Source organism: Zootermopsis nevadensis, unplaced genomic scaffold (assembly GCF_977971745.1).
Source record: "Zootermopsis nevadensis isolate Lab colony 2312 unplaced genomic scaffold, Znev_1.0 Znev_ptg000021l, whole genome shotgun sequence".
NCBI lineage: Eukaryota > Metazoa > Arthropoda > Insecta > Blattodea > Termopsidae > Zootermopsis > Zootermopsis nevadensis.
In genome coordinates, this window is record NW_028259153.1 from 16,605,714 (window position 1) to 16,626,652 (window position 20,939).

A 20,939-nucleotide genomic window follows, 5' to 3' on the forward strand; every position below is an offset into this window, starting at 1 on the left:
AAGGAACAGACGGAGAAGGAAAGAAACATAGACAGACAGACAGACAGACAGTTGGATGTAAATAAAGAAAGTAAAAACATAAAGGAAAAATAATTAGTTGATTTCTCATTAATTTACGACTTGACATATTTTTCGCTGCATCTGTTTTCTTCCCGTTCAAGGAATGTTGAACATTGAGAAAAGTCAGCGTGCTGTATCAAAAACAAATCAACATTAAGGTCAAATCAGTCGTGTTCATTGAACCTGATCTCGCTCTCACAGCGATCTCAGTAACTCGGGTCTTCCCCGCCATGGCTGTTCTTTCATGCAGTGGGAAGTCCCGCTGTTGACCGTGACTGAAGGGTTTCAGTATTGGCGTGTTTGTTCCACGCAGAGCGGAACGGCCGGTCTGTCCTGGTAAGTGACAGAAAAAGCAGGTCGTAGTATATTTCGATTTACGTTATTCTTCTTGTTGGTTTCATTTGCGTTGAATTCCCCATTTACCAGTGGCGCCCCAGCCTATATGCGGTTTATTACATTTCTTGAGGGAAAAAAAAACCACGAAAATAAATTGGCAGTTGAAAAGTTACAGGACCAAATTTCAATCATCAAAACCCCAGAAATGGCAGTTTCTGACGACAAGAGGAAACCTCTGCTGATAATCCTACTTCCTACACATTTCTAAATTCATTTAATTAATTTCATAAATTTTATAAAGTGAGTGAAGGAAAAAGCTGCCCGTGTCTAAACAAGACGTCATGGGTATGTATAGGATACACGCACAGCTCCATGCATTCTAAACGCAAATATTTCAGGCAATAAATAACAATGTTGAGCGAATTAATTATTTAATGTTATTTTTAAATGTGTAAGTTCACTTTCTTTGCCACTGTATAGGGGGAAGCTTCGTATTCTGTACTGGTGTATTTTCTCTTAAGACGTAAATCCGATTCTCATAGAACTTTGGAGATAGGCCTCAGACGTTCTGGACATCGTGGAAATTAGAAATTTGTCCATCACCAATGCTGGGAATAAAACCCTGAATATTCAGATCGTATCAAATCGCTTTATTGGCCACTGTCGTATATCGACTGACGGACTACCCAGTTACTTACGTGTCCTTCCTTCGGCAGTTTGAAACTGTCTCAGCTGTTAAGGAACCTTTGACTTCATTGACGTTCTCAAAAATTTTACCATTGACTCATCATGAGATTTTTAAATTCACACTCATATCAAATCTAATTGTGGAGCGTGGCGTTTTCAAATGTTAGCCAAATCCCGTGACGAGGGGGTTCTGGAAAATTTTGGCAATTGCGTACATACATAATATACCGTTTTACATAATGCGCAATCTCAAACCATAATAGGGAAGAGAATGAGTGGATATTTTCCTCTTCATCCCTATACGTTTTATGAAGTGATTTTATGCACGAAATCGTCTACAGAATAGTTCTCGAAAAGGAATGGTTTTCTTCGCAAATAATTTAACTATAGAATTGCGTGAGTCTGTTCTTAAGAACTTCAGCTACCTCAAATAACCTCTCTTTTTGTTTGCGAAATCAATTAACCCATTCGTCAATGTAAACGGGAAGGCTGGAGAATCTGTGGCCACAGTCACGTCAGAACCCGACATAAAATTGTCGTCGTTATTTGCATTGTTATTACACACGAATACATATTTTTTTTATAAAATTCGTAGAGAGACATCTGACTAACCGCGTGATGTTTAGCAAGTTACCCTCTTATGTTAAGTCCGAATAGACACGTCATGCACACAAAAGCACGCCATAAAACCATAGGCTTACAAAAAGCCAACTGAATCCAATCCCAATAGAAAAATCCCATGCATCCGACACAATTCAATGGAAAAGTCTAATTACCGATTTTAATAACTTGTATACCTGCTAAACATTTTCAATATGCGTTTCCTACAATTTGGAATACGTGATTTCAAAACTGTCAATATTAAAGCGATTGGGCATGATCCTGAATCAGTCTAAATAAGTACAAATTATTTTCAGGATATATTTTAATGTTACCCTCCCATAACACAGGATAATAAAATAAGTCGCTTCAAAAATATGTTTTTAAGCGGTGCGTGTGTATTAATATTAACTAGAATATTACATCTCGTAGGATATTTTATTTAGGAAGGTCCAGAATTGTTTCGTATTCATAAATATTCAGTAACTGTTACAACGGTTTATCTCAGTTATCCAAAAAATTTCTGTTGGTCTGGACTATCAAAATCAACGAATTGTTTATCAGCAATTTCAAAGTAATCAAGAAGCCACAAAAATTGTTTGAAAAGTTATATAATGACAATAACAAATTAATTAAAACGCTATTGTTAAGAATTTTTTTTCTTTTAAATGCAATTCCCGTCTCAATAGGTGATTCAGCTTAAATCTGAAACTGATTTTCCAAGAATAAATAGTTGTGTCATGCCGACAAAAAATACTATCAAGAGTGAAGGATTTTACTGAAGGTTAACTTAATCAGATTTGGCAAGGAAACTGCGTGAAGGAAAAAAAAGGAAAAAGGGAAAAAGAAAGAAAGAAAGAAAGAAAGAAAGAAAGAAAGAAAGAAAGAAACAACATTACTTCGAAGTCTGAAGTTTACACATGCCCACTACAGTGAAAGCCGCCTGTTTGATTGTCTATGAATTGAATTAGAACGCTTCGTTTTTGTACTTTCATTTACAGAATTGTATTTTTATAGACATTAGTTAATGTTGGCATCATGCCGCTGAAGATAGCTTCAGACTGTCTTTAATTATTTACTTTGTTCTTTTTATTTAAAGCAGCCCTCTTATGTAGTAGTTTACAAGAATCTAGGGCACGCATGTCCAACCTTTTTTGTTGTGCGGTCAACCGGCGAAATCTGGTCTGTATGCGGTCAACATGAAGTTCAATACATAAAATGTGGACTGTGTACGTGTGTTTATTTTTATCACATTTTTACAAAATGAATTAGTGATGTAAGTAAATTCTAAAGGGTTTTGACGACGGTAGTTTTCCAGAGACAGAGACTAGCTCTATCTAAAGCCTTGTATCGACTGCGCGCGGCTGCCTCGCGCACCTGTTCGTGCGCGGCAAACTCGTTCGTTCGCTCATTGTGCTCGGGGTTACCAGCATCGAGCGCGGCAGCCGTGTTCGGCTGTGATCGACGCTGTTCGTCAGTTCTCGCAAGATCACCATGAATACAGCACAGTGAAATCCCTTTGCCGCGGGACAAAGAACCGCTCAGATTTGGCTCGACGCGCGCCAAGTTCGAGCGCGTCAGTGTTCGTTCTGCTACGCGTGGCAACATGGTATCGACTTTGCGAGGCAAAGCAACGAACATTGCCTCGCGAGGCAGCCGCGCGCAGTCGATACAAGGCTTAAGGGACCCAACAGAGTAAGTACCTCTCACCTGAAGACGGAGACAGAACCAGCCTCCGAAACGTCGTGATTTTAAAGAACAGACGAAGGAAAAAAATCCTGACAAAGACTAATTTTAGATAGTGATATAAGGTTTGTCTCCATAAATGAAAGCTCACAACCTTTTTAATATATTATTGCATAGATTTTTAGCTTGGGTGCGATCTTTTGCACAATAAGACCGACTGTAAGACCGACAATGAAAATATCAGAAAGAAGCCTCTGGTGGTGCCCGCACATCTGCAAGTCGTCAACTAGAAACCATCCCCATAACAATGCACGTCGGCGATTGTCAACAAAGCTATTTTAATCTCGGCAAAGAACAATTGCTAACAATAAGTATTTGTGATAGGGTCACTTGGGATTATGGAATTGCTTCGACGTTTTATCACGCCTTTGCCAGGGATATTTCAAATGTCTCCACGGGCAAAATAACATCGTGTCGCGGGCAACATGTTGCCCGCGAGCTAAGTTGGGCGGGCCTGATATAAGGCAAGATACAATGCATGTTGTTGAAGTGCAACGAATAATTTTCTTCATCTCTCGAGAGATGGCAGTAGAATAAGGATGTAGGATCTCACGGCGGTGTGAATACAGGTAGTGGTCTTTCTGATTGAAGCGCCGTGGCCTATAGCCGAAGTTCTTTATTGCTCAATATGGTCTTTTGTAGAAGTTTCTGTCGTCGACCTTCACAGATACCAAACAAATATAGCCCAAAGGGTCACTACTTCTAGAAACGAGACATTTAATACGAAGAATGGGAAAGGTTAACTTCTTGATTGAGTGTGGTAATTTGTTTTGATCATTGGAGAGCACGCAGAACAATGATCTCCAACTTTTTACGGTTAGTGGGAAACTAGAAGCAGCTTAGTCTTAGAGTGGGCTCTGTTTACCTAAAAATGACATAAATTGAAATAAGTAGGTTATGGATGTGTTCTCGCATTTGCTATATCAGCTAGTAGACGAAGAAAAAATATGGCGAGAAAGAGAGATACAAATCAACGTAAAATTAAAAAAATAAACATTAAAAAGCCCTTATGAAAGTTATAGAATTTCGCGGAATCTTGGAAATGCTTGGTGTAGAACGTCCAATGATGTATATCTCACCTCGGAAGCTTGAAGTATTATCTGTGCTATGACTACTAACGACATCGGGTATCAGATTTATGTAAAACAATTCTCAATCGACTTTATTTACCTATCGATATTGCAGACTTCTGATCGATTTTCAATGTATTTATGGTTTCTGATCGATTTGTAGTTTAAGCAAGATCATGTTCTTAAGTGCAAAAATTGTATGGTAATTAATTAAATGAGAAGCTAGTAAAAAACTCTGAAGTGTAGAAGATGGTGAACGGTGCTGTTGTCAACCTTCTTTCCTCGGAGTCTACTGGAAAGGTGGGGACGTCATTACAATGTGAGCAAATGTAGGTGGGTACATAACCTAAAAGTATATGAATCACAACATATTTTATATGGTGTAATAAAAGAATTTGTCTCATTGTTGTCTGCCCTCAATTTATATACGTTGAACTGATTTGATAAACTGTAGAAATTGTATCTATACGTTATAATGCGTGTAAACGTATTATATTGCACACAGGCTAATACTCTTTAGTTGGTTTATCTACTGTAGAATAAACGTATTTGTACAGTATAATCTCCATATTGACCATTAGTTTTATTAACAACAGAATCTACGTTTGTATGAAGTATAGTACGTTTGGTGTCGGTTAGAGTTTTCAAAACATCCAGGAGTCTGTGCAGTGCAGTGCAATGGGCCCTTCCTATGTGGAAATGATGGTTAAGATATGGTGAAAAGAAATGGGCATTGATTTCTATTGTCAGTGGATAGAAAACTCGTCTCATGTTATGTGAATAGTCTAACTGGCAGGTAAAATGTCTTTATAAACTTCCACTATCATCATCACGTGCACTACAGCCCAGACCGGGTCTTGGCTTCCGCTAGAAATCTCCTCCACCTCATTGTATCCTGGGCTACTTTCTTCCAAGTTTTTTAACATCTTGGGCCTACCAACTTCCTTCCTTGTTTGTTATGTCCATACATTTAGTCTTCTCCTCATTTATTTTCAGTCCCATAGGGGATGCAGCTCTCTCCATTTTTACAAATGCTTCACCCTATAGCCCTAGGAGTTCTTCCCACAATATCACTGTCGTCCGCATATGCTAGAAGCTGGGTTGACTTATTATAGATTGTGCCCCTGGTCCATACATTAGCATCCCTGACAATTTTCTCTAGGACTAGGTTAAATAGGTTACACACCAGCGCGTCCCCTTGCCTGAGTCCTTTGTATGTTATAAAGGTATCAGATGTTTCATTCCCCAGTTTGATTGCACACAAAGTCTTTTCCAATGTCATTTCTGTTAGTTTTATTAGTTTCTTAGGAAATTTGAATTCTTGCATTGCCTCAAGAGTTTCTCTCTTATGACCGAGTCATAAGCTGTTCTAAAATCCACAAAAAGGTGGTAAGTCTCAATGTCATATTCTAGTATGCTCTCCAACATTTGCCATATTGTAAAAATCTGGTCACTCGTAGATTTTCCAGGTCGGAATCCACGTTGGTAGTTATGAAGTATTTTCTCCACCCATGGTTTTAACCTTTCGTTTAAGACGTTAGTAAATATCTTGTATGCCACGTTTAGTAATGTGATCCCTCTATAATTACGACATTCAAGTCTGTCCCCTTTCTTGTGTACTGGGCATGTAAGTCCGATGTTTCATTCCTATGGCTTTTTTTCAGTTTTCCATACATCCACCACGAGTTCATGCAAATAATGTATTAATGCAGATTCCGCACTCTTTATTACTTCTGCCGGTATTCCATCCTTGCCAGGATACTTATTATCATTTAACTTTTGTATTGCTTTTAGCATTTCCTCTTCTGTTGGGGGTTCACAATTCTCTAAATCACATTCTGATCCTTGTTCTACTTGTCTGCTTGGCTCTTCATTCTGGGCCTCTTCCCCTTTAAGGAGCGTTTTAAAGTGTTCAACCCATCTGCCCAACACCTGAGCTCTGTTCATCAGAATAGCCCAGTTCGTGTCCTTACACATATTTGATCTTGGCATAAAAGCCTGTCCTATATGATGTGTACGTTGATATAATTTTATACTTTCGTTTTGCAACCTAAAATGCTTAATTTCTACCACAAGACTATTTTCAAATTGTCTTTTAGGGCATCCGTGTATTCTCTTTTCTTCCTGCCTTAGTTGTCGGTATGTCTCTATCGTTGCTCGTGTTCTACACCTCTGGGTCATTCGTGTATAGGCTTTGTTCTTCTTGTTCGTTGCATCCTCCCACTCCTTACTGTACCACCCTTCATTTCTTTTTATTTCTTTCATGCCTAGTATTTCTTCACTGGAAGCTGCAAGTTGCAAGTACTTTTCTATGTTGCTCCCATCTCTCATTCACAGTAAGGCCTGTTGTGCCCAATTTATTTAACCTGTTATGTATGTCCTCCCTAAATGTTTTTAATACTGCCTCGCTCTTTAGAGACCCCAGATTGAGTTTATTTAACCTTGGTCCTTTTAATTTCCTTATGTTTGATATCCTAACTCTAATTTTAGATCCCAGCAGATAATGGTCGAGTCTATATTTGCTCCTCTGTATGTTCTTGGTTGTGTGTTTCCCCATCAGCAGATTCCCATGTGTATTTATATGTGTTCTTCTACTCGAACCTAGTACTTCTAAGCACCATATTTCGTGATGCTGCTAGATTAATGAGTCTGTTCCCATTTTCGTTTGTTTCCACATGTGCACTATGTCTGCCAGTATATTTTCTGTAGATTTGTTCCTTTCCAATCTTGGCATTCATGTCACCAATTATGATTTTCAAGTTGTTCTTGGGGCAGTTATCATATGTCCTTTCCAGAGCCTCATAAAATATTTCTTTCTCATTATCCTCCTTATCTTCACTTGGAGCATGGGCGTTTATTATGCTTATATTATAAAATGTGGCTTCCATCCTTAAAACACATATCCTCATGTCTATAGGCGTGAATCCTATAATCCTTTGATTTGCTCTTTTCCCAACCAAGAAGCCTGTGCCGAATATATGTTGTTGTTCATGACCACTGTAATACAGATCCCAGTTTGGTTTTCGCATCTTTCGTGTCCCTACCCAGCCTATCTCCTGCAAAGCAGTGATATCTGGGTCATAGTCAGTTAGTGAATTGATAAGCATTGTCCGTACTCCTGGTCTATACGAAGCTCTTACATTCCAAGAATAAAGTGTAATATCATTAACCTTTTTCCATGTGTCGTTGCCATTTTTTCAGTCCAATCCGAGGCGCCTTCTGCGATTTCCTGACAATGTTCCTTTTACGGGGATAGGTTGTCAGCCTATCGCCCAACCCCTAACCCCCAACCTGGAGGACCAGTCCGCTGCATTTATATCTCCCGGGGCTGGGTGGACCGGCTATACCCCCGGACACTGGGTAGCCCCGGTACCTCGCGAGCGCCACTTCCCGTACTCACAATGTGAGCCCCTGAGGACGGTTAACTTCCACTAATAGGAAGAAACTAAAAACTCAGTGTGGATATTGTTAAATGTAGCAAATACGATAGCGTTATTCAGTTTCGAAACCTGAGTAAAATGACCCTCGAGCTTTTCGTGACATTTGCCTCAAGTGGTGTTTAATAAACATCGGTCAGGAATTCCCAGGTTCTTGTACTTCAGAGGATGGACTTGTTTTATTTGCTGTTACTGCAACGTGGAAAACCTTGACATTTTTCGCGTACAGGATATTAAGTGGGTAGACGTGGCAGACGTGATTTGTATGTTATAGGTACCCTATGAAAGCATTTCCACACAAAGGATAAGATAGAAGTAATTTTTAAACCTTACAGATTTAACACGCACTACAATCATTTTAAAATTCAGGCAGATAATAAATAATTTTCTTTTTTGTATAAAACTGGAGTGTTCGCCACGGTGGTCTAGCGGTCAGAACACTAGCCTTGTAAGCCTGGGGTCCCGGGTTCAATTCCCGGTGGTGCTCAAATTTATAACTTGTGTTGGGCAAGGCCGTGGTCTAGGCATCACGGAGTTTTCCTCCGGGGGTTTCCCCGGTTTATCCGTGGCATCCCAACAATTACTCCACTCACACACAGAAGAAGGCAATGGCAAACCACTTCTGATCATCTCTGCCAAGAATGTATATATGTATGAGCAGGTCCCTGACAACCTGAAGAGGTTGGAAGGATCCTGTTCATAATATATGGACCTGTCGTCAGACAGAACACTACAAATAAAAATAAAACTGGAGTATAATAGCGCTATTTGCTATCATTTTACCTTTCTCCAAATGCGTTCTTTTTTATACTGCATTGTTGTTATATAAATTATATCGTTTACATAACAAATCAATAGTACAGAAACTATGGAGCAGTTTGTTGGAAGGAAAAAAACTGTTTGCTTGTATTCAGGAGGTATCAAGTCTGATTCTGGGCCAGACTACTTAAAATTCACTGTTTTGCTCTCTAATCAAGAAAATTCCAGAACACTACCTTAAATACGCTACGATAGCCCCCCACCATATTCTTACGTATGAGCAGTTCATGATCACTTATGTCATTCAAGATGGATCTTCGAGAAGCAAAGTGGAAGGGTGTGGACTCAATTCGTCTAGCCCAGAATAGGGACCAGTGGCGGGCTTTTGTGAACACGTCATGAACCCTCGGGTTTCATAAAAGACATACAATTTCTTAAGTAACTGAGTGACTTTCAGCTTTACAAGGACTCTGCTCCATGAAGTTAGTTGATGAGATACAAATGTATTCGAAGGTACAGTTTTACGTAGGCCAAGACCAGTCATTGAATAATATTAACAGGGAAAACAAAACAGAATTTTAGCAAGACTGATTTAGCATCTGATTGCACGAGTGACTGGTTGAATGACTGAAGGGCAACTTGAGACGTGCTTCGAGTTTAAGAAAATGTTGTGTAAGCTACAACTGCTAATGTAACCGGATTCTAATTGCCGTTGTAAGCCTCAAGGCTGTTGTTATTTGTTGCCTCAGAGACCCACTTTGTTGAATGGAATCACTAGGCATACTATTCAAGATGGATCCGGACGTCACATATGTGAACACTACTCATTTGCAAGTCTTTCAGACTAATCAAAAGTGTAAAGGTACTTACCTAATTTCTGCAAATTACAGGCGTATTGAACAGTAAATTTACTTCCACATGTTTCGTCAGAAAGTAAGATTATTTAGAAAGTAGCCATTTCTCATTCGTTTATTCATTGTCACACTTGTACTTAAAATATTCGGTTCTAATCTCTGCTGCACGATCTGAAATTTTTGGTGAGTTTTTAAAGTTCCTCACTGCGAATTTTTCTAACGTAAATAATTTTTGTAGGGAAAAGTATGCTTGTGTTATCATCATTACCGCATGTCCGTGTGCCTTTCTCCCTAATAACGTTTGAGCCAACTGACGGATTTTAATTAAACTTGGTATGAATATCATACCATTAATAGACACACTACATTTATACTGTCAATAACAACATGGTGAGTGCTTCTGAGATGTACGCGACTCTTAGCATCACTTTTATTAGGGTCTTGCGGTAAAATACCCCCAAAAGCTGAGCAACGTCTGTTAAGGTTAAATAACAATATGGCTGCTGCGCGAAATCCATAATGGATTCAGCTTTCGGTTTGATGAGCTTCGTAATTATGAAAATTTGGGCAGGAAAAGAAGATTTCTTCTTTTTTCGATGATCTTCGCTGTTGTTTGTTCTTCTGTCTTTAGTGCGTTACGTAAACTATTAAGGCGTCTCCTAGTGTGTGACTTTATGCCAGTTGTGCTATACAGGTTTATCCGCTGCGTATTTTGACTTTTTACTTAACGCAGGGACCTCTTCATACCCTGGTGTGCCTTCGTTTTGCATGTCTAGTTCACGACCGACCCGAATAATTATTACGTAAGCTTTCTCGTTAAGGTTATTATGATGAGTAGCGTATTTGGCCTCCGGTCTCACAATCAATTATCAGGTAATGAATCCTTCCGACACGTTGCACGTCCTACAGCGACCGGCATTGGAAATTAAAATAAAATGAATATATTTCAGCATCAAGGTCTCATCTTAGGTAGGATCTGATGAAGATGACTTTCGTTTGTTCGTTCGCTCTTTTCCTCCTCCGTCTGCTGCTAATTCTCCTCTATATTCTTGTTTTATTGTATTATTTTTACTCTTTCTCTCTCCTGTCTTCTTCTTCTTTATCTTTTTGGCATCAGAGCTTGCTTATAAATCGGCCCATCTCAAGGTCAGAATAAGGTCAACACGAAAGAATATGAAGAAAACAACGAAATTTTGACCCTTCGTGTCAATGAAGACTTAAACGCAGCCTAAGGATGTGAGTGGTCGCAGGACAAGCAAGACTGATTATCACAGTCTGTAACCCTGCACATGGCTGTAATTGTAACACGAAACAAGGTCGCGTGGCTCTGATGGGGAATCCCAAGTTTCGGAAACTGAAAGTAATAATTGGCAGTTAAATTCCTATCTTCTTCCTTCCAACTTAGGTTCTGGTAGTAATTTGTTATTATTATGCCTTTGTTGTATGCGAACAGTTTGAAAACCTAACGCCAATTATCATCCTGCCTCGTGTTTGGAAGGTTCCAGGTCTGCTTGTCTGCCTGGAAGTCAGATATCCTGACAATGTCCCTTTCCTTGGTGTCTTATTAGGTTATTCTTTACGTGAAGTAACTCAACGGAACAGTTTAACATTTGAGAAGCTAATAATCGCCCAACTACTCAAGAAATTTCCAGTCTTCTTTTGCATCTGAAAGCTCATTTGTTCATTGTCGTGTTCACACACAAGAACCCGCCACTGGTCTCTGTTATTAACCATATGAATGCATTCCACCTGTCTGGTTTTCCTATCAAAATTGTATATGCATATCTTGTCTCTCCCATTGGTATTATTAATACATGCATCTCATCATTCTTGATTTGATTACCTCAGTAACTTGCGAGTCTCGATACTATGCACTTTTGAAAAAATGAAAGTCATCATTAAATAAAGTAGGAAACAAACCGTTTCCTGTGTCAGCCCAATCTGAGGACTTTTCGCAGACCTACTTGGAAAATTCTGGTATAGCACATTAAAAAGACATCATGACAATTTACCCATAATTTCTAATTCGCACGTAATCATTCGATTCTATATGCAGATGGTAGATAGTAAAATAAACCAAGACTCAAAATAATAATGGAGAAGATAGGCACTGGGTTGAGTAATTATAATTTATCGAATTAACGGTTTGCAATCATCGCCTTTAACCTCACAGAAACATTTTAAAATTCTCATCAATGACCTCGTCTTAGAGAATCGTTTTCTTCTTTTTAATGTCGCAATGTTGTTGTTTGGAAAGAATCATTCGCTTTCTCTACAGTCTATAGACTTGCCTGGGATGCTTTTAGAAGCTTCTTATGTCAAATCCATGGACCACTTGTAATGGTTTGCATTCGTCGCAGGCATAATGGTACTCAACCTAACCCGATTTCAGACTTTTCGGTCGAAGCTTCACGGAAACTGTCATTAAAGGTATGTAGAGATTCAGAAGGAAACGATCGTGAAAACACCCACGAAAATTTTCGTCACAATGGAATCTAAGTAGGCTGAAATTCTAACTCGGCACATCCAGAATCCAAGTCAGAATCGTTACGACTAAATTAACCTGTTCAATGGAATTTCAGTAGAGTAGATGTGCGTGGCAGTCAATATAACGATATCATGGCCTGAGAACTTTAATGAATAGTACTTGTACTATAAAATAAAAGCGGTTTAATATTTCATAAAAAGTAATGTCTTTATTACGGTTTTGAGCAAGAGAAGTCACAAAGAAGGATTCCTATGTTGTCATGTTTGCATAAATATTCATGTAATATTTCAGCCATTCATATCTTTACTATTTAACCTAATTTTAATTACACATCAAATAATCATTAACTCTTTTATCTGCAATATTTCTTGAGCATTGTCGGATTATATTCTTCTTGTGTACTGTCACAACAAGAATAGAACATTCTCATGTGGAATACACATTGCAAACACACACCTCTCTCCCGGAGTATGTTTAATGAACAAACGTATTTATGACTCTAATTACATTATCCATTTTTCAGAAATACAGGGAACAGGACCATGAGTGTAATTAGTAAGCGATAAATTACTGAAACTGATGTCCATCCTCTTCATTACTTGGAAATGATGACTGTCAGATTCACTTAACGCTAAAGTGTTTGTAACACCCTCTTTAACAATCAATTATTGTGCTTGATGTAAAACTAATTAATCTGTTTCATGCCACAAATGGAATCTCTTCCTTTGAAACACTGAATAACTTCTTAGAATATTTTTAGTTTTTAAGAATATACAGTGAAATAATCTTCAGTTGTTGTGTCTTGGTACTGAATCTTTTCGCAATCGAAAATTATATTTCAATTTCCATGAACACCACAACCAAGGGATGAAAATCTTACTGAATAAAAACTCAGTATCCAAATCATTACGCCTAAACACAAATGCAAAAATTTGGGGCGCTAAAATTCAAAACTCCTCTTCAGTTCGAATATTTTTTTTTTACTTAAATTCATAATGAACACTTCACGAATGACGTCATATTTCATCTACCCCATCTGGAATAAAAACAAACGGCAGTATGAGTATGATTTAAATGATAATTATATGCATGACACGCGAAAATGAACGCACAGTTTAAAAGTTGCGATACTCGGTCTTTGTGTTCTCTTTGACCTCCGAAAACACTGAATTAATTCTGATGAAATTTCGTCACTGGAAATTGCGAGGATGATTAAATTTTTGTTAGTGTAGTTCTGCTATACATATACATGGATTTGTGTTGCACGTAATGTAGAAGTTGTATTGGACAGACACACACCGAGTTCTTCGAAGTCCGTAGACCTTCAGTACCAAATTTAAACAGAACTAATTACACGGTTTCGGAATTGAAGTTCATTTCCTACTCACCCATATCCAGAAGCAGAAGAACCGGCCTGGCTGGAGGAGTAGCTTCCCCCTCCCCAGCCACCACCATGGCTTGAACTGGAGGATTGGCTCTGGCTGTAGGATCCTCCGAATTCGCCTCCACCTTGGCTAGGATAGTAATCATGGCTTCCGCCATAACCGCCATGCCCACCATACCCTCCATAACCCCCATGCCCCCCATACCCGCCATCCCCACCATAACCTCTGTATCCTCCATAACCACCATAGGCACGATCATAAAGACCTCCGTAATAACCCAAATGCGCCCTGTAAAAACAATTTGCTGAATTAAAACAAGTGTTTCTGAACAAGTTAATTAGAAGGGAAGTAAATATATGAAGAGAAAGAGAGAAGTCAACACAGGAAAGAGAAGAAAGAGAAGAACTGGATAAAATTGATTAGAAGGAACCGAAATGGGGCTTGTACATAACAGTTGCAGAAGAGATACGAGATCGTAAATATGGAAAATGATTAAATAATAAAAACAGTAGGAAAGAGGCGGAGCATATGAAGCAGAACGAGGAAGAGGACGATAAGAAGATTAAGTAGAGGGAGCAGAACAACATGAAGAACAGGACGCCAAGAAAAGTAGTACAATAGGAAGAGGAGATGGAAGTAGAAAAATAAGTGGAGGACATGGATCAATAAGAAGTAATAGAACATAGAATACAAGAGGAGAAGATGAAGGAGAAGTAGAACCACACGAAAATAAGGTGGAACTGGAACAATAACAAAAAAGGAGAAAGTAGGACTGGAGCAGGAGAATATAAGCAGAGGAAATATAACAGCGAGATGAACAAAAGGAGGAAGCAGAGCAAAAAGAGGGCGCAGAAAGGAGGAGAAATGAAATAGTAAACTCCTATTCAAGTTACAGGAAAATTAAAATCGTACTGCTTACCCGAGAGCAATGCCCGCAACTTTTCCAATCAGCAGTCCTTTCCCGAAAGCCAAAGTTTTTGCGAGAAGAATAGACCGCTTCTCTCTTTGGAGTTGCCCGCCTTCTGTTGGTGCCACGATCTCTACTCCAACCGCTGATTCTGGAGGGGGAAAACACACAAATGAACGGCAGTCGCGATTAATTTTGTGCATAGGTCCTTGCTGCCTCCATCATCAGGGTCGGTAAACTTCTACCATACTACACGGCGCAACAACCCTTAAGACTCACCGCCGTGAAAACCTCAAATCCTACATAATTTTGTGCAGTCGCCTACCGCGTATCTTCTGTCAGCAAGCGGAATGCGCCTGACTGGGGTATCCCGCACAACCCGGCCCCAGTCCTATCGATATCCATCTGCAATGCTCGAAATACGTTGCCTTTGTTTGCAATCACACCATGTTCACCACATACAATGTGTGAGGTATAAAATTTGCAATTTAATCAGCTGTCCTTTGTCACTTTTACTGTTGACGCACCTGAGTGTTTGGCCCTGAGATGTTGTTGCCAATTACAAGATGTCGGAACCATACACAGTTCCCTCTTAACACGCGTGGTCATGAAACGCAGAGAAAGTGAAGTTGAATAACCAGTTTCGGTAAGAAACCTATGTTTGGTGCATAAACAGAAAGTTACGAAATGTATTACGCCGTGTCGATGGTAAATTGCATAGTTGAGAAATGTGCATTGTTACTATCATTGCTATATTTATGGGTTATTTAACGACAATTTTTCGACTATCTTGCATACGTATCGTCGAAGGGAATACAACCATTTAAAAGAAACGAGAAACGAAAAGAGGGCAAATATTAAATAGGATGCGAGTATGGGAGGTGGATGTCTAATGGCGGGCATTGATATTAACGATACTTTAGCTTCTGGTTCTTATACAAGATGGCTAGTTAGTTGGTTAGTCATCCAGTCAGTCTGTCTGTTTTTTATGTATATCAAAAGAAGAAGAAAAAAGAGGAATATAAATTTTCCTTGTCAATATATCGATCGCAAGTCATTGTTAAATTTTCACGGTACTACATCAAAATTTGTGCCCTATCCTCCGAAACTGAACAATTTTTAATTCACATTTACACCATCGAAAGACTTCTAATACAGGGCAATATAAAAGTTTCTCAAACATTTTTTATGCCACTTAGGTATGACCGTTCTTTCCTAGTGGTTTGAGAACGTAGAACTGAGAGTCTAAAACCGCGTGACAATTGGGATGTACTCTACGCCATGAAAGGGACGTGTAGACACATTTCTAGTCATACCTAAACTGAGGAAAATGAAGAGAGACTACAATCTGGTCTTAACTCTTTTATCGCAGGATTGCCATATTAGATAACTTTGATAAGAAATATATAGACAATTGAATAAAAATTTTCTTGGATATTATCAATCGTCTAGTAAATATAAAACGTAAAAACGACGTTTCGGAGATTGGACTCTATCTCCGTCTTCAGGTTCCTACACAGTTGGGCCCACTAGATAGAGCTAATCCCCATCTCCGAAACGTCGTTTTTACGTTTTATATTAACTAGACGAGGGATAATATCCAAGAAAAGTTTTATTCGATTGACTCTTCACCATCATCAAGAAGTTTTAGATTTGAAGAAATATATAAATATTTTAACTACCTTTCCTTTGACATTTCAAATTCATTTGCAGAATTTCATCAAATCACGTAAATTATTAGGTTACCATGGAAGCAGTTTATAAACTCAAGATTAGATATTTACTATTTTATTTTCGGCTTGTAAAGTATAAAATAATCTATTGTGAACTTAAAATAAAATATGCTAACCTGATTTTTCAGCTTCCACAATGATAAACATGGCGATTATTGCCAAGATTTCAGTAACGTTTATTCCTTTCATGGCACCAATAATCCTTTGCGGATAATAGAAGAGTCACTGATGCTTAAATGTGTGACCCTTATGCCTTGGCTTTTATATAGGCAGTCGCCACACAAACAGACACACATTTTACAAGAGACAACATACACATATTTCCCCCCCCCCTCTTTTCAAGCTAACATTCTAATCCCCACTACGTTTCCCTTCATACGTGAAATGTATTTTTTCGAACTTTAAAGTTGTGAAGATATTCGCTCCTCCTAGCGGATGATTTAACTCTTAAACATAATTCGTCGCCTCATGAATGCTAAAAACACGCGAGAAACAGCACGCACGATGACATCATGGTGCTCTGAGCTTGTTCAGGAGAATATTTGAATACCACTTGCTGGACGTCTGTGCAAAGACTATGGCTATGTTAACAGACTATCGAATAACTAGTAGTGTGGACCATAAAATAACATATCTAATGCCTAGTAAACTAAGCTATACCATGCCCTGGTCAATAGCCTATTAGCTATTACATAATGATATGTTATTAAACGGTTAATAGCCCTTATAATAAATTTAAAAAAGCTACTCTGTGGCCCACCTAATACTAGGGCATAAACGACCATTATTAATAGCTTGTCCAAGGGACAGTAAATTAGGCACATTAATAACATGTCTAATAAAAACTTATTCCACACTATGGGCATGTTAACAGAATATGTAACATTCATTAAACAAGAGTACATTACGGTCAGATCAATGACCTGACTAATATCAGGAAAACATACTATGGCTAAGTTAATATAATACATTAGATGACAGCTAATATGGCATTCTTACCAGACCATTTAATAGTTAGTAAATTAGGTTACACTTTCAAAGTAAATAGCATTCTACTTCCTACTAATCTATGTTGCAGTATGGAAAAAATAATAGCCTAGACAGGTTCCGGCATTGACAGGTTCTGTGATAAGAAGGTTTTGGCATGCACTAGATAATACAAATGCCGAAAAGGCCAGGTCCGGCAGAGAAAGGGTTCAGCAGGGCCCGGATCCAGAAGAGACTGGTTCCGGAACAGACCGCGTACGTCAGAAACAGTACGGCACAGACCGGGTAGGAGAGAGCTGGTCCGGCGTGTGAAATGGGTGGGAAGACATTTTAAAGAAATATCATTTTTCAAAATTACCGAAAAATAAAAAAATATATAGGAAAATGTCCAAATAGCGCACAAAGCATACATTTTTGGAAAAATTCCTACATTAAATTTTTTCTAAATTTTCAAAAATATTAGTTACTTTCGCCTTTCCCAACGTTTAGAGCTATTTCTACATTTTTTAAAAATTTTCAAAATTTTGTCCAAAAAGAGCACAAAACCAAAAAATTTGAAATATTTGAAAAAATTTCAATGTGCAATTTTTAAAAAAAATTGTTTTGTGCTCCTTTTGGACAAGTTTCAGTATTTATTTATTTTTAGAACATTTTCTAAAATTTCAAAATTTCATCAAAATTCTTCCCACCAGATACCTGTCAGAACCGGTATCTGTAGGACTGTATCTGATTTACTGTGTCTCTGACGAATGCGGACTTTGCCTGACTCGGTCTACGAACCGGCCTCTGTATGACACGGTCTCTGGCGTGCCGTCTCGGCACATAACGCGTGCGGCAGAGACGGGTGTCAGAGACCGAGACCGGCAGAGACACTGTCAGTCACAGAGAGAGTCCTGCAGAGGCCAGTTGATGCAGACCCCGAAGCAGGCAGGAACCGGGTACGGTAGAGGCCGAGTCCGGCAGAGACCAGGTGAGGCATTCACCGAGTCTGGCATTCATAACTTGGGGAGAGATTTCAAAAAATGTTAAAATTTTGCAAAATTTTCGAAAAATCAAAAACCACAGGAAATACTCTTAAAAGCACACATCTGAAATTATTTGAAATATTTAAAAAAATTTGAATGTGAAATTTTTCAAAAATATATTGTTTGGGCGCTTTTTGGACTATTTCCAGCATTTTCTAATTTTTTGATAAGTTTCAAATTTTTAAAAATTACTTTCGAAATTCTCCCCACCAGATGGCTGGCATAACCGGTCTCTGCCTGACTGTCTCTGATGAACTGTCTGACGAACGCGGTCTCTGCACGAACCGGTCTCTGTATGACACGGCACTTACGTAACCCAGGATATTGTCGGTACATCAGAAACAGTACGAGAGGGATCAGTTGTGCAAGGCATCGGGTGGGTAATTTTGAAAAATTTCAAAATTCTCAAAAAATCAAAAACTGCTGCAAATTGTCCAAAAAGCGCACAAAACCAAAAAAATTGAAAAATTTCACATTAGAATTTTTACACAATTTTCAAAAATTTTGATTTTGTGCGCATTTCAGACAATTTCCAGCATTTTGTGATTTTTCGAAAATTTTGAAATTTTTTAAAAAATGTATATGTAAGAGATGCCTGCCAAACTCGGTGAATGCCTCACCCGGTTGCTGCCTGCCTCGGTGTCTGCACTAAGCGGCCTCTGCAGGACTCGGTCTCTGCCGGTGAGGGTCTCTGCCTTACGTGTTGTCTGCCGGCCCTGGGTTACGAAGAGACGGCACGTCAGTTCCGTGTCATACAGAGACCGAGTCAGAGACACAGTACATCAAAAACAACGAGAGAAACCGGTTGTGCAAAGCATCGGGTGGAGGAACTTTGCAAAATTTAAAAATTTAAAAAATAAAAAAATGCAAATTGTCCAAAAAGCGCACAAAACCAAAAAAATTGAAAAATTTCACATTACATTTTTTCCAAAATTTCCAAAACAAATTTGGTTTTGTGCGCTTTTCAGACAATTTCCAGCATTTTTTGATTTTTCGAAAATTTTGGAAAATTTCAAAAACTTTTCTAAACCCTCCTTAAGAGATGCCTGCCAAACTCGGTGAATGCCTCACCCTGTCTCTCCCGGACTCGGCGTCTGTCTCACCCGGTTGCTGCCTGCCTCGGTGTCTGCACTAACCGGCCTCTGCAGGACTCGGTCTCTGCCGGTGAGGGACTCTCTGCCTTACGTGTTGCACGTCAGTGCCGTGTCATACAGAGACCGGTCCTTGCAGAGACCGAGTCAGGCACAGACCGCATTCGTCAGAGACACAGTACATCAGAAACAGTACGGGAGGGAACGGTTGTGCAAGGCATCGGGTGGGGGAATTTTGGAAAATTTCAAAATTTTCAAAAAATGCTGCAAATTGTCCAAAAATCGCACAAAACCAAAAAATTTGAAAAATTTCACATTAATTTTTTTAAATTTTAAATTTTTTTGATTTTGTGCGCATTTCAGACAATTTACAGCATTTTTTGATTTTTCGAATTTTTCTAAAAATTTCAAAAACATTTCTAAACCCACTCTAAGAGATGAATGCCAAACTAGGTGAATGCCTCACCCTGTCTCTCCCAGACTCGGCCTCTGTCTCACCCGGTTGCTGCCTGCCTCGGTGTCTGCACTAACCGGCCTCTGCATGACTCGGTCTCTGCCGGTGAGGGGGTCTGCCTTACCTGTTGTCTGCCGGACCTGGGATACGAAGATGTGGCACGTCAGTGCCGTGTCATACAGAGACCAGTCCTTGCAGAGACCGAGTCAGGCACAGACCGCATTCGACAGAGACACAGTACATCAAAAACAGTATGAGAGACACCGGTTGTGCAAGGCATCGGGTGGGGGAATTTTGAAAAATTTCAAAATTTTCAAAAAATCAAAAAATTCTGCAAATTGTCCAAAAAGCGCACAAAACCAAAAAAATTGAAAATTCTCACAATAAATTTCTTTTCAAAGTTTTCAAAATCTTTTGGATTTGTGCGCTTTTCAGACAATTTTCAGCATTTTTTGATTTTCCGATTTTTTTAAAATTTCAAAACCTTTTCTAAACCCACCCTAAGAGATGAATGCCAAACTAGGTGAATGCCTCACCCTGTCTATGCCGGACTCGGCCTCTGTCTCACCCGGTTGCTGCCTGCCTCGGTGTCTGCACTAACCAGCCTCTGCAAGAATCGGTCTCTGCCGGCGAGGGTCTCTGCCTTACGTGTTGTCTGCCGCACCTGGGTTACGAAGAGACGACACATGCCGTGTCATACAGAGACCGGTACTTGCAGAGACCGAGTCAGGCACAGACCGCATTCGTCAGTGACAGTGCATCAGAAACAGTACGAGAGGGACCGGTTGTGCAAGGCATGGGTCAGGTGACTTCTCAAGACTTGGAAAAGGTGACTCCTCAAGACTTGGAGCAGGTGACTTCTCAAGACTTGGGACAAGTGACTTCTCAAGACTCGGGACAGGTTACGTCTCAAGACTTGGGACAGGTTATTTCTCAAGACTTGGGACAGGTGACTTCTCAAGACTTGGGACACGTCACTTCTCAAGACTTGGGACAGGTAACTACTCAACACTTGGGACAGGTGACTTCTCAAGACTTGGGACAAATGACTTCTCAAAACTAGGGACAAGTTACATCTCATGACTTGGGACAAGTGACTTCTCAAGTCTTGGGACAGGTGACTTCTCAAGACTTGGGACAGGTGACTTCTCAAGACTTGAGACAGGTGACGTCTCAAGACTTGGGACAGGTGACTTCTTAAGACTTGGGACAAATGACTTCTCAAGACGTGGGACAGGTGACTTCTCAAGACTTGGGACAGATGACTTCTCAAGACTTGGGACAGGTGACTTCTCAAGACTTGGGTCAGGTGACTTCTCA

The 20,939-nt window shown here is 39.4% G+C and overlaps 1 protein-coding gene and 1 long non-coding RNA gene across 2 annotated transcripts in view; one reads left to right on the top strand and one right to left on the bottom strand.

Annotated features, from left to right (window-relative positions):
- The first annotated feature begins 4,074 nt into the window (after positions 1-4,074).
- The window catches only part of LOC147873204 (uncharacterized), a 78,842-nt gene continuing 61,977 nt past the window's right edge, over positions 4,075-20,939 (top strand). The window contains exon 1 of the long non-coding RNA XR_015536168.1: positions 4,075-4,832. This is a non-coding gene — a long non-coding RNA (uncharacterized LOC147873204). The remainder of the gene's footprint in view (positions 4,833-20,939) is intronic.
- Positions 12,219-16,371, bottom strand: LOC110835567 (uncharacterized). Its single transcript, XM_022075902.2, has 4 exons — positions 16,179-16,371; positions 14,342-14,480; positions 13,426-13,710; positions 12,219-13,073 (listed from the first exon to the last, which is right to left on the bottom strand). Exons 1-4 carry the CDS (start codon positions 16,249-16,251, stop codon positions 13,061-13,063), a joined length of 510 nt encoding a protein of 169 aa, XP_021931594.2. The 5' UTR covers positions 16,252-16,371; the 3' UTR covers positions 12,219-13,060.

What these genes read in the sequence shown, in the direction of transcription:
- LOC110835567 (XM_022075902.2), bottom strand. Translation starts at nt 16,251, where the DNA reads ATGAAAGGAATAAACGTTACTGAAATCTTGGCAATAATCGCCATGTTT. An exon ending in TGTGGAAGCTGAAAAATCAG is followed by an intron (nt 14,481 to 16,178) that starts GTTAGCATATTT and finishes TTCCCCCTCCAG; the next exon opens with AATCAGCGGTTGGAGTAGAG. An exon ending in GTTGCGGGCATTGCTCTCGG is followed by an intron (nt 13,711 to 14,341) that starts GTAAGCAGTACG and finishes TTGTTTTTACAG; the next exon opens with GGCGCATTTGGGTTATTACG.